We start from the raw sequence: 16,972 nt of genomic DNA on the forward strand, positions 1-16,972 counted from the left end.
AATGGTATATGTTCAAGCAATAATAGCGATCAGGGAACTTATATTTACAATTTTACAAAAAAAAAAAGGTAATTTATGGTGTATTCATATTCCTTCTAGAGGAATAGTTCAAATGCCTTTTTTTTTTTTTTACAATACTCTTTTTTTTTATTTTTACAATACTTTTGTCTCCTCTTCAGGAAGCAGCATAATAACGAAACCATCATTATCCATTTCATTTATGCGCATTTAATGTATGTACACACAAAGACAATACATTTATAGAATACTGTTCAACAATGATGGAGGTATTTTATTACTTCTTAAAACTGTTACAACTATTGATGATTACTTAAAGGCCATTTCACTGACTGATCCGAGCTTTAAGTCTTAAGCTATTAAAACCTGTTCCAACATAATGAAATACCCGTTTCACGTTTAGAGGACCCCTCGGGTTTTTATATGTTAAATAATGTATAGATGTCAAAGAGTTGTAGCGACACTACTAACCATTGGCCGGAAAATAGCCTGCACATTATAAGACATCCCAGTGGACAAGGGACCAGGAGGATCAAAGCTGAAACACAAATCATAGTGAGGTATGAAAATCGCCATGATTCAATTACTACATTAACTATAAATATATTTACATATACATATTTAAAGTTGGAACACTGCCCTAATATTTCATAATATTGTAAAATACCCTTGTTCCTTGTATTGTATAATATTTGAGTTTGCAATATTTCATTATCTCCGTGTGTTTTTATAAAATGCTATATAACAAAAGGTTATAAATTTACACTGTAAGTGACATAATCATACCAAAATAACTACATTTAGCTTTTATTTATTCATGCATGCCAGAAACAACGAAGAGCAAATAAAAGGCAGTTCTTTCTTTAAAGCACTGGAGGAGGAGGGCAAGGAATTATTTCACGTTTAATCCTCATTCTTTCACACTATATCTCATACACAAAAATAAAACTTTATTCTTAGACGAGCAAAGAAGCATGAAAACTGAGCTATTTCATAGCAACATGTGAATCCCACAGCACATGTTTATCCCAACCTTAATGCAGCCTCGAGGAGCTTCTTTAACTTCCTACCCTTCCAAAGACAAAAGAGGGCAGATCGATATAAATATAGCAGGCAGTCAGCCAGCGAAGCAGAAAGGATTCTCAAAATATCATAAATGAACAAAAAAAAAAAGCAACCATGAATACAATTAGGATTAAGCAAAAAGCTACAGTATATAGTGGATGTGTACTATATGTACTAGGTCTGAGATGTAGTATTGTGCTGTTACAAAGATAAAAAACGTATAATTTCAATCTTGCTGCTGGCTGTTGTTTGCAAATGAAATGTCTTAAGCTTATGCTTTTGTTTGAAAACACGAAACCTAAACAGCCAAAATAAAGCTATGGTAGTTTGTTATTTTTCAGTCTTATCTAGTAGCTGAAATTCACCGATGTGGCATTAGAATGTTTTTCTGGCTTTAAAAAAACTACATACAAGAGACAGAAAAATGTATGAAAGACGACAGATGATTCTGAACCCATTTTATGTTATGTGCCAGTTTTATGTGTTTTTATATGGTCCATCCATCCATCCATCCATCCATGCATCCATCCATGCATGCATGCATGCATGCATGCATCCATCCATCCATCCATCCACCCATCCATCCCAGCTCATTACAGGTGAGAGGCAAGGGTACACCCTGGACAGGTCCATTTTATGTGGTCAAACCACAATTATACTAAATTAATAGATTTGGATTGTTGTTGGATTGTAGGGCTGTGCTGAAAAAAAAAATCGATTTTCCGATTCTAAATCAATTCTCATATGAATTCCTAAAAATCAATTCGTATGTCTAAAGATCAAATTTTTTTTTTCATCATTACATGACAACTTTTTTTTTGTTTATGCCCAAAAAAGGAATGTTTTATTGGACATGAGAATAACTTGTGCCATGTGTTTGCCTTTAAATATGTTTAAAGGTATGAAAACATAAAATTTTTCAGTTATAATTGCATAAATTGTCTATATTTCATTACTTTATATACTGTCTTGGGGTTACCGTACATTTGCATAAAATGCTAAAAACCAAATTCTCAAAAATTAAAAACAGAAATAGACTGAAAATGGAAAAAATAAAAACGGAATGTGGGAAAAACTAAAAGCGATTTCATCCGTCTCTGTTTGCTGCCCTGGATCTGTTTGATAATTCTGCCCCACGATGTTTCTGAAAGCAGTTCTATCAGCATTCTGGGAGGTGATTGGTCCTTACAGCATCATTAGCTGCAATACTTGCTGTTTAATCTCAATATAATACTAGTAGTAATATTTTGCATAACTAATAACAAGTCATATAACTCATGCAACAACTCAAAAACTGTTTTAATAACACTAACCTAAATCGATATTGGAATCGAATCAAATCTTGATAATCGATTCTGAATCTTAAGAATCTGAATCAAATCGATTCTTCACATTTGAATCGATCCCCAGCCCTGTTGGATTGTAGTTGAAGAAACTTCCTTTGACAAACAACAGAGCAACAAAAATAAAATACCACTCTGTCCATATTATCATCCCTGCGGATGAATGACCATCAACACAGTGGGGAAATGGGGAGTTGGTTTGGTTTGAGCCAGTTATTTGAAGCTGTTGGTCCAGGTGTCAGGTGACAAAGTTGGGGCAGGCTGGCTGAAGCTGCCAAGCATTCATCTCTGTGATCTGGAAGTATATGAAAGAATTTCACCTGCTAGGGTAAATCTGGTGGTAATTCGAAAAGTCACGTTGCTCTTTCATCAGATTTTTTTTTTCTTTTGGCAAAATTCCTTATCGCTTCTTTTGTTCTTCCTAGCTTCAAGACAGGTGGCATACAAAGATGTGACGGAAAATAGAGCAGTTCACTTGGGATTAAATGCTGAGTGAGGCAGTGTTTGAAAAAGCCTGCCACAGCCCTATATAAACTGCTGCAAATGAGGCCATTCACAGTACGTCCTTTGCAGGGGACTGAAATGATAAGGCTGAAATTGTGGTTGCACAATATCCCTGACTACATTGTTTTAAATTATATGTACACAGCGCTCCTCACTGGCTTCTCTTACAGCAAATCAATAAGCCATCCCTGACATAATTCAGCTCAGAACATAAACACTCATTCTGAGCCCCTTTTGAAAGCAATCTCCATAGAAACATCAGAACTCTGATGTTTGTGAAGTTTGCTTGAATAATCTTACTACTGCACACAGCTCAAATGCATGAGGGAAATGACACTCTCTCTACAGGAAACCCTTATCCTTATGCGCGTTTGTAGTTTGAGGAAAACATTGAAGTCACAACTAAAAAAACTCTGAAGGAATAATCTCTTCAAACCCTAAAGACTACTTTACTCTTATGTTGTTCTTTGGAAATATTATGGTTTTGAGTTTCAATAAAACCAGAATCTGGCTACTCTACAACATGTCCACATGGATTGCTGAAATAAACACATACCAGGAAATAAGAGTCTATCGAGCTCTGGATGATGCAAATACCAAATAATATTGATAAAACAACAGACACAGGTAAGTGTTTAGCTTTCTGATGCCAGCAATAACGTGTCAGATTTCCACTTCATGAGATTAAGAAAACACTCTTTAATTGTAAAAAATGTCTTTAAATGCTAGACTTTATGTGTTATCTCATGCTGCAGTGGTGCCACTAATCAGTGTCACTGTCAGGTAACTAAAGTTGCTGATACTGAGGGCGAGAGACCGCAAGAGCTAGATGATACTAGCTCTTATATAATCTAATATTTGAAAGTGAAAAAAAAAACTTTTTTTTTCACATATAAAACAAAAACCATAATAGTACTGTCCCGGGTTTGTCTGCTCTCATTAAGTTTAGCCATGTAGTTCAGGCTTTGTTTCAGACTGGGTCAGACAGTTCAAACTTATGAAGATTTCTTTTAGCGAGCATCATAATTATAGATGAACTGTAAAGTTTAATTTCTTTTAAATAATTCTCTCAGCAAACTTCTTCAATGAACCCAATTAAAGAAAAAAAAAAAAACTTAAAATGTGTTTATTCCTTGTACAGTCAGAGGCGTTATCTCACATGTGAGCTCAGGTTACACGCATCACAGAAGGGTCTTTCTCTCAGCCGAGATGTGCTAATAAGTGCCATTAATCACAGCGTCTGTACAACGGCTTTTTACCAGGTCTGGCATGGTTTTTGATTCATTAGTGAAAAGATACAGCAGAGCCCACTCTGGCATAAGTGCACCTACGCTGGGCGGGGGGAGGAGAGCCATTTTTAGAAATTCAGGGGGCGTACAGGGAACCATGGGCTGGTGTGAACAAGCCCAGTGTGTTCCCAGTTCATGTTTCTCTCTCCTGCTGTGCTAATGTTTTTTTGCTGGGTGAGCCATAACGACTTGTTGTCATGATTGATCTCGGTATAGCGGGTTCGTGTTTGTGAGTAACCAACATTTCACAAAAGACAGTGTAGAGGAGATGGTGGATTTAAAGATTTACAAGAGGTGAATCTGTTTGTCAGCACATATCAACATAATTCTGTTCTTAAATCTTATATTCCTGCTGTTTTCTACAACATTTGTAATGGTGCTGACGTAAAAGCAGTTATTGGTTTTTAAAGCAACAGTAGTACAGTTTCCAGAAATACTATGTTATTTAGATATTACATGAGGAAAATTATTAAAAGAGAATCCATCTCACCAAATTGCAAGCTATGTTTTTGATGCCAAAGCTTGGAACAATCAGGATTTCAAAGTTGCTGAAAATCTCTTATGTACCACTCTTGGATGATGTACAGTCAGTTTGTAAAACAAATTTTGGATATTACATTAATCTACAGTATGTTACGTAAAAGTTGAGTATTATGACCTAAAAAAAAAATAAAAAAAATAAATTTGTGCGACTGCACAAAATTGTGTATACCAAGCCCAAGGTATAGCCACCTGATATCTTATGTTGCCTGACAATTTTTCCTTTTAACTAAAAATGTTGTTTAGTTGAATTTGGTAACATTATCCACTCTGCACACTGACTTACAAGTAACAGTTGTGGCTGTTTCCAAATTTAGCTATGTAAGTCACTTTGTACTCATTATTACCACAAGATGAAAGACGTTGTTTTTAGGTAAACCTCGTATATGACCTGAAGCTACTGTAAAGTAACCCAGAAAAAACACAAAAATGGCTTCATTTACTTTTCATCTTAAACATTTCTACTACTTTGCATCTGCTTGGAATGATTTTTACACACTTAAGTCATTAAGTAGACTAACTGCCATCCAGTTTATTCAGATATCTTAAAGGCTCATTCAAACTTAACAAGCTGTACTTGGTTAAAATGCCCAGGCTCCGGGAGATGGACATTCAGCATGGCATGTTGTCACGATGGTTAGCCACTATCAGACACTGTAGTTATGTGAGAAAAACTGACACGATGTGAAAGAAACTTCAGAAACAACCCAAAAAGGTAAGTGCATAATTACCTAAACCTCCAATTTTTGTCTTTTTTTTTTGCTATTTGACCAATTGACTTCATTTTCAGAGGCATAAAAGTGTATATGTAATATGAAATATGAGATAACTGACTGGACCGTGTTAACATGAAAGGGAATTATAACAGGGCAAGAGATTGTAGCCCTAATTTATTTAATCCATTTTGATCTCATCTTATCTTTTTAAAGTACAGTGAACAACAACATGCCTGTGTTCACCCATTTACGATAGAAGTGCCTTTTGCTACATCCGAGTTAGGACTAGAGGACTAGAAGGTGATATGTTCAGACAAGTGGTCCCGCATCAAGGCTCAAGAACAGCATCAGTAGTTTCTAGCCGACTCTTCACTCACTCAGGCGGAAAGAGGAATAGAGAGAAAAAAACAACAACATCCAAGTCATGGGAGAGCTGATGTGAAAGTGATACACAGTGAGTGACCTGGAGAACAATGCCTTTCTGCTCGGCCTGTGGGCTGCTGGCAGGCTCAGAGAGTGAAGATAGAGGAGACATCGACTGACTCATTTAGATGAGACTCATAACAGGAGTTGTGTGCACCGTGATCCAAGCTGGCATCCATATGTGGGAGGAAAGACTTTGCTTTCATGCACACTACATCATCTTAAAAAATGACAAACTGTGGTTGTGTTTCTAACTGTGGATATATCAGCATATCTTTCCATATTATAACTGAACAATTCCACAAGCTCATTGGACCGCTGTTATGTTATCAATTTACCTAACTCTTCCTCTGCTGTTGTTATACATGTAAATTATGTTTTTGAAACCAAATTCTAGGTACATGACATACGTTATTCACAAATATTATAATATTTGCAACCTCAATCATAAGGCAGAACCTCTGAACCATTTTAGTTATGTTTGAGTATTTATATGGGTGTCTTTCATTTCAATAAGACAAATATGTTAACAATATATTTGTTAATATTTGTCTATACTAAAGACTATATTTTTCCTGTAAGACAACCATTTGCATAAATGTGGGTTCTAGAGAGCTACTTCGTGCCATGTTATGACTATCTGACCCCACGGAGTTTCAGGATTCCTTAAAAACATAAAGTATACATTTTTATCATGTGTTTATTAGCTGCAGTACACACAGCAGTAATGCGGTGGCAAGAAAAACTATGTGTCCCTCTTGGAATTAACACATTTTATGCCCTAATTTGACATAAAATGTGATATGTCACAATAATACACAACACAATGTGCTTAAGATGAAAAGATATAAGCAATCCTAATTTCTCTTTTCATTATTCAACACACCAATTAAACATTCACAATGCTGGTGTTAAAAGTAAGTGAACCCATAGACTGATTACTTCAGTGAAAACTAATTGGAGTCAGTGGTTTGCAAACCCGTAGTCAACCCAATGAAATGAGCCCAAAGAGCTAAGTTAGTGTTGACAAAAACACTATTTCCATTTAAAGTAGAGACGCACGTCACGCACCAATTGCCATTTTCTTTGCTGATTCTGGTCTCAATTCTCCTGGTGTCTGACCTGCCAATACCAATTTTGACTGATGCCTGCCTGCCTCTTAATGTTTGTTTGATTTACACCATGGAGCATGCTCAGTAGAGTGAAGTTGTTTTAAGTTTTGGACTAAGTTGGTTGTCTAGATTACATAAAATTACATACATTTTATTTAGCATTAATGAATAAGTTATTTATAAGTAATAAATTCTCTCTTTTTTTCCCACAAAACATTCTGTATTCACTCTGGAAAACTTGCCAACATACTTCCCAGTGATTAAATGTATCATTATATGCCTACTGATGCCAAAATGAAAAAAATGTGATCAAAGCTTTTAAACGGATGCTTTATCAACAACTTAAATATATAAATTAACAAATAAAAATGTTCAAGGCTGTACATATGGCACGTAGTGAAAAAAAATTACAAAAAAATTGCAAACCAGTATTGTCTCTCTGGTGCAGCTCTAATTTTCAAGTTTGTTATTTATAAGAAACATTAGCTGATGTAAACAATACCATGCAAAAAGTAGATTTCTGAAAACATGCATGCACTAAAGTTTTCCAAAAGTTCCTTGGAGATCCACAACACTGCCAGGAAAATGTTCTGAGGGCTCTTGAAATAAAAATAAAAAAGTTCTGGATTACCAAAGTACTATGTACAGTATGGAACAAGAATTTTACCAAGATCATCCCAGTGTGGTGGAGAGAAAATCATGATTTGGCCGTGCTTAACTGTGTCAGCGCGTGAATAACTTGCTATCATCAAGGTGAAAATTAATTCCCCACCAAAGGATCCTTCAAGATAACGTCAAGGTGGTCGCCTGCCAGATGAAGCTTTGTAAAAGTTGGGTGATTCAGCAGAACCCCAATAATCAAAGTAATTACACCACAGAATGGCTTCAGAAAAATAAATTCTGGCTTTTGGAGAGGCCCAGTGAGAGCCCTGACCTTAAGGCCAAAGATATAGTATGGAATGAGCTCAAAAAAGCCATTCACACCAGAAATCCAACACATTTCTCTGAATTTAGGCAGCTCTGAAAATACCAATGGTAAACTAATTTTCTTGAATGTTGTACAGGTCTGACCCAAGAACTTGCTTGAAGTCAGTGCTGCCACAGACAGTTCGACCTGCAAGTAACTAAAAGGCTCCCTTATTTTTACTTTCTAAATCCAATGCTGAGCACATGTTTAGAGGCTAATCATTTGTGAATAGCAGGGTGAAATAGCCAGAAACATACCCTGATTTACCATATTTTGTATTAAAATGTAGTTTACCAGCTGGTTCAAAGTCTTCTTTATTTAAGAACAAATTTTATTTATAGCCTACTATTGTAAGAGTCAACATGTGTTTGATGACATCCTGGCAATCAACAAAAAGAACACCAGTAAAAAAAAAGAAAGACATTTCAGAGCCCATGAGTGCCAAAGACTGCTTGGCAGGGTGTCTTAAGTAATATGCTTTTTATAATTCAAAATTGGCAGTCTACTGTCATGTTAATTGAATGTCTAATGTGTGCCGGTATTTATAACCGAGATTGATAATTTCATAGAGAAATGGATTCCTACCATCCATCTACTCAAAAAAGGCAAAGACACCAGTAATACAGAATGTGATTTAGTTTTTTGGCATTCTTAGTACAAACAACATGAGTGATGGTAGGAAAACAATGTGAGGCTCAGCAGAATGGGCGTGCATGGAAAGGGGAGCTATTTTTTGATTGGCCATTGAATGTTTTGTTTTTTAAATCATTTATCTATCTTGTCATTACAGCTGTTAAATATGGATGAGCACTTCTGCTATGTGCTTTTAAAATAAAGACCTGATGTGATGTATTTATAGATCCTAATAAGAAAAATTCTTACTTGATAGAGATGAAATCCTTCAACTGAGCTGAAACCCTGACAAACTTGCAGTTGTTGACCGTGTAGCTGATGTTTATGAGGACAATTTTTTTCTTATATATTTTACCAACTTCAAAATCCTAAACAGGAAAAATGAAAAACCACAAGAACAAAACATTTCATACAGTGCATGATTAATATGAATAGAATTAGTGGCATTTATTTGAACAGGAATGTCTGTTATATCGTAGCTTTGCTTTATTATTCTTTGTTTGTTTTTTTAATTTTTATTCTTAACTAAAAAGAAGAAAAAAACCACATGAATACCTCGAAGAAGATGACATCTGGTTTACTGATGAACGAAGGCCCTTTCTTAACAGTGCTGCTGAGCTTTCCGCCAACCATCGAAGGTTCTTCTTTCTTTACTTCTGTTTCCGGTGGTGTAGTCTTCGCATTGACAAGCTTCTACAACCACACAAGAAAACTAGTTTATGTAAAACACAGAAAAGAAGCAAAACTTAAGTAGGAAATAAAAGTAACTACTATAAAGGGTAATCCAGAATAAATAATTTCAAAAATTGATATCATAACTTGTCTGATTCATGCTTTTTCATCCAGTAAATTAATGCTTTTGGATTGGTTTGCTGTAAGATAAAAACATGACTAAACGCATAAGTTGAATCATATTTTTTCCCAGTCAGCTGGAAGTGAACATGTGATTAAATCTTTAAGAGACATTTGGTGCAATGTAAATAAAATATATCTATTGTTGACATTTGAGGCAGCACTGTGGCTTGCTGATTAGCACTGTTGCCTCATTAAAAGAGGGTTCCTGGTTGGATCCCTGCAGGACCTTCCTGTGTCGGGTTTTCATGTTTTCAGCATGTTGGTATGAGAGTTTTCCAGGTACTCAGATTTCCTCCTATATTCAGAAACGATGTATGTCAGGTTAATTGGTGAATCTAAATTGCCCCCAGAAGTGAGTGTGAGTGTGTGTGGTTGTCTATATGTGGAACTGTGATGGACTGGGAACAGGTCCAGGGTGAACCTCTGCCTTTCACTACGCTCCTGCAGATCCCCATGACCCTAACTAGGAATTAGTCGGTATAGATAATGGATGGATGTTATGATATTCTAATTATCTACATGCAAAACTGCTTGGTTCAGTAATCTGATTCTGCATTGCATTTTCCTTTTTCTTGTTTATATATGATATTTTATTTTGTCTTGTGTGGTACTTTAACACAAAGTGAAGTGCTGAGGTCTAATCATTTTTTGCCTTCCTCACGAATAAACTCATTAGCTTTGTTGCAGAACTGTGCTCATCATTTGTACTCGGCCGTAGCCTTTGGTGGGGGCATCAGTCTGATCTGTATTTATAAGGAGAGATCTCTTCCACTTGACTTGTCACTTGCTCAGATCTGAGCTGTAACACTGCGCTAGCACTGAGACCTCAAAGACACTAACACAATGAGAAGTGATGCCTGTCTCCCCACATTTCAACTATGCAGGGCTGCTGGATGAGGCACGAGCTTCACATCCATAGCCGTGAGATAATGAAGTAAACAATTTGACAGAGAGGATGCCAATTAATTTCTTTTGACTTTTTCATGTATAAATTACTCAACTAAGCATTTCAGAACTCATCAATAACAAATTCTTACGTTTTAAACTAATACGTTTCTACACAAAAAAGAAAAATTGTCCTAGTACTCGAAAACCTGGGTTGTTGGCGATCCCTCTAATTCTCTTGGCACTGAGGCTGATTGTTAGCAGCTGTGACAGCCTGGCAGGTGTTGTTTTCACGTTGTGACTCTGTGTGTGTTTGTGGGTGTGTGTGTGTGTCATCATAGGAATATGTGCTCTCAGTGATACCTACAGGAGCAGGTTATACTACAAACATGGTTTTGAATGTTTGGGAGGCGGTGATATATCTGCTTTTCATTCTGTCTATAGATGATAGATTCCTTCAGCTCAGTAGCATCCCATGTATGGCAGACCGTCATTCATTTTTTGGTGTATATAGTTTATACAAAATCTTTGAAGGGTGGAGTGCAACCTGAAGAACGTTTTCATGACTCCAGAGTGGTCATCAGTTAAAATGTGACATGTTGTGATCCCATCACAAACTTCTGATTTGCAGACAGACTGCTACTTGATCTTATACATGGTATCTTGTCACTCCCCACCCTAATTTAAACAATTTAAGGTACAGCCTGGGCATAGCCCCATCAAATAGCAAGAGTTTTTTTTTAATCCACAGTAAAGTTATATAATTATATGATTTATGAGTGCTTAAAATTCAGTAGCTTGTATGAAGTGGCGGTTCCTTTAGAGCACCTTGTAGTCTTGGTTCCACAGCCCAGAAAATTCAGGTTCAGCAATGCTGTCGGCAAGACTCTGGTGGTCCACATATCCCTGGATGGGTTCTTCCATTTCCTCTGAGTCCTCAGAAGCTGATGAGGAGCTGCTTATGTCCCTGATTTTTCTAAAAGTCTGGAAAAATGGACATACAAACACATGTGGGTCATAAACAGTAAAGATGCACATTCAACAGATGTCTGAGTTGTTAAGAACTCCTCACAATGAGAGCTGTCTCCTCAACAACGGGTGGGGGAGAAGGATCCAGGTAGGAGAGGAGCTTCTCTGCGTCCCTCCTCAGAAACAGGGACTTGTCATTGGTTGATGGTTTGAGAGGTGGAGGCTGGTTACTTTTTCTACTCTTCATCAGCTGTTCCTCCTGAAGAAGTTTTGCCACAATCTCCATTCTCTTTGACTTTTGGCTCTCCTCAAATTTCCTGGGAAGTGTAAATCAACAACACTGCAATATGCTGAAATGGGGTCATGTATTCCTAAGCACACAGCGAGAGAAAACACCCACACATTGCTGCATGGAGTAGGAGTGGAGGACATGCATGTAGGAGAGGAGAGGAGAGTAGAGGAGTGGAGAGGAAGACATACTCTTGTTTTCGTTTTGTCTCCTCTAGTTGGTTCTGCTGGTACATATTTTTGATACTGTAGATGCCCTGGGCCTGCAGAGTCTCTTTCAGTTCTCTTTGTTGTAGTTTTTTCTGCTGAACATTTTCTTTGGCTTTGCTTTGCTGGATCTGTAAACACTCCTTAAATAACAAAACCTAATGATTAAAGCTGTACTTGATCATGTGCAGCCTTGACATTAAACAGTACTTTTGAACTATTAGAAATGAATGTAACAGGGACACATTGTCTAAACGTGAAATTCATTTTGACAAAAAAAAAACATAATGACAAGAAGTGACAAAAAGAAGCCATAGAAATTAATTCAGATAAATGCAGTATAAAAAAACAGGAAGTTCTTTATCAAAATGTATCTGGTGCATTGTTAAACAATTAACACTACATTGAAGAAGTTATGATCATTAAAAACATGATGAAGCCTATATTTAGCTCTATTGGCGCTTTTAACAACTGCACGGTTGAATATGTGATCAAAATGTGGTAACAGCATATTGTTTTTTATATTCATGCCTCAGAACAAAACAAAACAAAATGGAAAATCCGTAAAAAAGATACTTCTGACTTCTGTAAGACAATACTTAAAGTGGGGTGGTGTTATTATGATGCGGTTCTGTTGCTTACTTGGTTGGCTTCTATGTTATTTTTTAAGGACATAACAGCCTGAATCCTTTTTTCCAATAACTCCCTGTTCTGTTGCTCCTTCTCCGTGGCTTGCTGATTTAATCTGGAAAAATATTGAAACATTAACAAAACACAGAGTTGTTAAATAAAGTTAATATTGCTTGTGAGTGAAACTTTCAGGGGTTGATCTTAAGTCAAAGGCTGGAGTTGGCATGAAATTGAAAAGATCCACTATTCACTCTTGTTTAAGACGATATTCAGCAACATGGCTGACTCCAAATGAATCATGTATTTACAATAAAAGAAAATGAAAAACTGCTTGCATCCCTCTGGCTTATTTGGTGTGTTTTAAATATCCTTCGACTTCTGGACCTTGGTTAAACAAAACTAAAATGTAATAAAAACCTTAATGTTAACTATATTCACCTTCAACCAAATTCTTTTGGATTGGACCTAAGATTTTTCTCAGCTTCCCAAACTGCTGCTACTAGCAGACACTAGTAACTAAACAATAAATCTGAATTTAACAACGATAAATGATATATTTCTGAAGCAAGCATGCTGATAAAATGAACATAGAACTCTCTGGTCTAGTTTGGAGGAAGAAAGAGCAGAATTTTATGGAGAGATCATCTCTGTGGATGTCAAGCATACGGTATGGATCAATCATGCTTTGGGTCTAAGATGAACTGGGGACCCTTTGCTGAAGAATGGATTCTATTAAATAACAGCAAAGTCTTAAAGCAAACATCCCACTGTCAGTTAAAAAAGCTGAGGATGAAAAGAGGATTTTCTTCAGCCGTATGATGGGTGGGAGGGGATTACTTAGTAATAACCGAGAAACTTTTTGTCCGGAAGCTTCTACTCATTTGAAACTGTGAAAAGATGAAATATGACAATAAGCAATGTAACATTGCTTTAACTGGTAAAGATAAATGTCACCTTCAACTTTATGGCTTTTAGAAATCAAGAAATACTTCATGCCATACATCATGAATTAAATAATTTTTTTCTGCTCAGATCTGTTTGGCTATTCCATTTAAAACCCTGGTGTACAGATCTAAAAAACCCTTTGAAGTGTACTGTCTACCTAGCATACAGTACACTTTGCCAGTATAAGTAAATGATCAATAGGACGCGTTGGCTCTCAACTGAGTCTTCAGACATCATTCATATCTTTGTTTCATTGTGACACTGCGCATTGGTTTAACAGCTGTTTACCTTTTAATGGTCTGTTTCAAGTGTTTGGCAGCTTTCCTCTGGCTTGCTCGGCTCTCTTCAATTTTTCTCTGACACTCAGCCTCCTCCTTCAGCATGGTTTCCTGTTTGCTTCTGGAGAACAACCACAGACACTTTTATCTATATGAATTTTCTTTTTTCATGCTTGTTACAGAGGGCTGTGGTAAAATACATGTTCTAAGTACATATAAGAGAACTATAATGTATCTGACCATAATAAAACAGTACACAAATGCAATGTAAATTGCAGAAAATGTTTGTCTTACTCCCTAAAATGCTTCATTTTCTGCTGCAAATTCTGTCTGACTTTCTTCTCCTGCTTCAGCCTTTGTGTTGCCTTCTGAGCTTTAAAGACTTGAAATAGCTGCTCTTCTTCCTGCAGCTCCTGACGGAGCAAGTCGACCCTGCCAAGCTCCTCTTCCACCTCACTCAGTTCCCGTCTGGAGATCAAGGTACATGTAGACAGAACAAAATATGTGGACCAAACAGAACATTTACTGATGATGATATAAACAAGCACAGTGATACCGAAATCAATTAACTGTATTGTCTTACTTAATCATTATTTAAAAAGCCAATGAAACAGCAGCAGAACTTCACAGAGAATCTAAATTATGTAATATTCTAAACAGATTTAAGAGACATAAAAGTGGTTTATAATATTTATTAGTGTGGAGCTGCACTGTATTGACTAACCCAGTTTTGTGACTAAAGAGTGCAAGGAACAAAACAGTAGGGGCTGTGATGGTTTTTAGATTTAACTGATTGATAAACTATCTAACTCTAGATTGATATCTCAAACACCCAAACAGAAAAACATTTTAACAATGTTTGGTAATACTGTGCACTGTAACAAAAGCAATTATTTTATCTTCTGACATGACAACCTCAATGAACAGTATATATGTTGAAGAAGACTGGTCATGTAATAAAGTTGCGGCATATTGGTGAACTCAAAGCTTCACAGTCACAGTACATAGTGACAAAAGTTTTGGTAGGTTAAAATGTTTTTCCTTGATGACCATGTGAATAGTTTTGTTTGAGGCCCTTGTTGTTTATTTGCCTTCAGCATTAAAGCAGTGATCTAAGTGAAGCCAATGAGAGGGCTACCCTTTTCACAAAACAGTAATGCTTGTCAAAGTAAGACCTTTCTGCCAAACCATTTTATTTTATTTTTTTATTTACTTAGTTGTTGTTTTTTTTTATTTTTAATTTATGTTATTTGTGAATTTATTTCTTGGAAAAAGGGGCAGCTTAGATAAGATTCTTCTTCTTTCTGCTCCCTTTTCATTCACAATTTATGAACATTTGTATTTGTATTGAATTGTTTGTTTTATTTTTTTTTGAATGAAATAAAAAATAAAATGAAAATGAAATGAAATGAACCATATCCCTCTTGAACTCACTCTTGTTGCCTCAGTTTAGTGTTGATTTGGCCTTCCAGCTCTTCCTCATTCTGCAGCCTTTGACACAAGTGCTTATGCTGAGCTGGCAATCGTAACACTGCCACACTGGAGGATGAAGCAAGGAAGGAGTGGGGGAAAAAACACAAGGGTTAGAAAAATAAAAAACAAAAGTCCCATTTGTGGATATACAAATCATGTTAATTCTGAAGTCACCTGTTGTCTGTCACTTTCTGGTGCTCTATTTCTTTCTCTAAGTTATCCCTCGTCTCCAGTAAACTCGTTATATTTTGACGGCAGAGTTTCAGGTTTTCTCTGCAAGAGAAACAAAAGGCTACAGTGGTGTTGAGAAGATCATGGATATTTTCAAGGCAACTGAATTGGAATGTCGTCATGGTTATCAAGCTGATAGGTTTCTTTGTGGCCCCTACAATCAAAGGGAGGTGAAGCAGTTGGATGGTTAGGTAATCTACTGAGTGATATTCAAAATGTGGGAGTTGGCACACTCATCCCAAAAGCTCTGAATCGCCCAGTGTTCTCTTTGCAGCCTAAAAATGTGCAAACCAACAGTCTGTGACTGGGTTAAAAGACCGCCATCAAAGGCAAATTGTTGCACATGGTAATATAAGAGCTTCAAATTGGTTAAAAGCCAGGTGTGCTTTGGCTCCATTAAAGCAATGTTCAATCAGAGTGCACTAAAACCCCACACTGACCATTTCAGCTTTGTGCTGAAGTATGATGGTTGTCATTTCTGATGGGGACTGCATCAGGGTTCATCAGGTACTTAATGACTTGCAGTGTTGACAAATAAAAAGAGGGAAGAATAGTGAGGAGAAAAGACATTACAGGAAATGTTTTCTCCTCAGCTGAAATTATCTCTGGGAAATTTGCTGAATGAATTTGTACAGAAATGATTGGCCTTCTGTGATGAGGGCAACAGAAGGAACACTGGGGGAAAGTGGAATAACAGAGGGATAAAAAAGTCATTTGAGAAAGTAAAAACATTCAGCGACAGCTTGTAAAAAAGAGGGACACATTTCTGCATCTGTACTGTTTCCGTAGAGACAAAAGGCACATTAAATCCTATCTAAGTTAAGGAGTCGCTTCAGCTCTAGAGGTGTATTACTGCAAGGTCCAGACCTGGCTTTTTCCACGTCAAGCTCCTTCTGTTGCCGAAAGCTGTCCAGCTGGTCCAGGTTTCGTCTCAGCTTGAACATCCGTGCTGTCTCGGCATAACTCCACTTCTCGCCATGGTCAGCTACAAGTGCAAGGTCACCATCATCATCGTCCTCTCTTGAGACAGATGCAAAAGGACATTTGGGAAAGGATGCATGTTTAGGGGACATACAAAACCCCATGGATACACCAACTGTGCCTGCTTAAAGTCAGGTATATAACACAGAAAACATAATATATCCATGTGGCAAAAAACAGACAAGTTGTCTTGTTTTCAGTTATTTCACACACATAATCCAATCGATCCACAGTGAAATCTACAGTAAACTGACAGGAGTTGAGTCTAATACATAAGCCTTAATATTTCATTGACTTAGTTTAATATCAGTCACACAAAAGGAAGTAATACCAACTCGTATAATTCTTGTAACCACTCCAAATCAGGAGTAGGTTCTTCCTCCTTCACATCGTTGGATGTCCCCTGTCCTTGAGCACCATCTGAAATATGAGTACATAGACTGTGAATATCTTGTCTTTTGAAACTCTGCATGTGTATCAGCAGCAGTTTGCAAGCTGGCAGGTACTGAGGCGGGCTGAAACTCACCTTCTGTGTCCTCACCAGCATGAGGGTGGAGGTCCAAGACTCCACACGTGTCTGACACCACATCAGATGAGCTTTTACTGTCTTCAAGGTCCAT

The 16,972-nt window shown here is 36.9% G+C and overlaps 1 protein-coding gene across 1 annotated transcript in view; it reads right to left on the reverse strand.

Annotated features, from left to right (window-relative positions):
• The window catches only part of cfap74 (cilia and flagella associated protein 74), a 50,495-nt gene extending 33,523 nt beyond the window's left edge, over nucleotides 1-16,972 (reverse strand). The window contains exons 1-14 of the mRNA XM_061734878.1: nucleotides 16,879-16,972; nucleotides 16,688-16,760; nucleotides 16,239-16,391; nucleotides 15,315-15,413; nucleotides 15,102-15,206; nucleotides 13,962-14,135; nucleotides 13,678-13,785; nucleotides 12,457-12,559; nucleotides 11,800-11,957; nucleotides 11,423-11,636; nucleotides 11,179-11,334; nucleotides 9,166-9,303; nucleotides 8,860-8,978; nucleotides 490-556 (exon numbers count right to left, since the gene is read on the reverse strand). Of these exons, the coding sequence (XP_061590862.1) occupies nucleotides 490-556; nucleotides 8,860-8,978; nucleotides 9,166-9,303; nucleotides 11,179-11,334; nucleotides 11,423-11,636; nucleotides 11,800-11,957; nucleotides 12,457-12,559; nucleotides 13,678-13,785; nucleotides 13,962-14,135; nucleotides 15,102-15,206; nucleotides 15,315-15,413; nucleotides 16,239-16,391; nucleotides 16,688-16,760; nucleotides 16,879-16,972 (1,761 nt within the window). The remainder of the gene's footprint in view (nucleotides 1-489; nucleotides 557-8,859; nucleotides 8,979-9,165; nucleotides 9,304-11,178; nucleotides 11,335-11,422; nucleotides 11,637-11,799; nucleotides 11,958-12,456; nucleotides 12,560-13,677; nucleotides 13,786-13,961; nucleotides 14,136-15,101; nucleotides 15,207-15,314; nucleotides 15,414-16,238; nucleotides 16,392-16,687; nucleotides 16,761-16,878) is intronic.

The sequence above is a fragment of the Cololabis saira genome, chromosome 12 (assembly GCF_033807715.1).
Source record: "Cololabis saira isolate AMF1-May2022 chromosome 12, fColSai1.1, whole genome shotgun sequence".
NCBI lineage: Eukaryota > Metazoa > Chordata > Actinopteri > Beloniformes > Belonidae > Cololabis > Cololabis saira.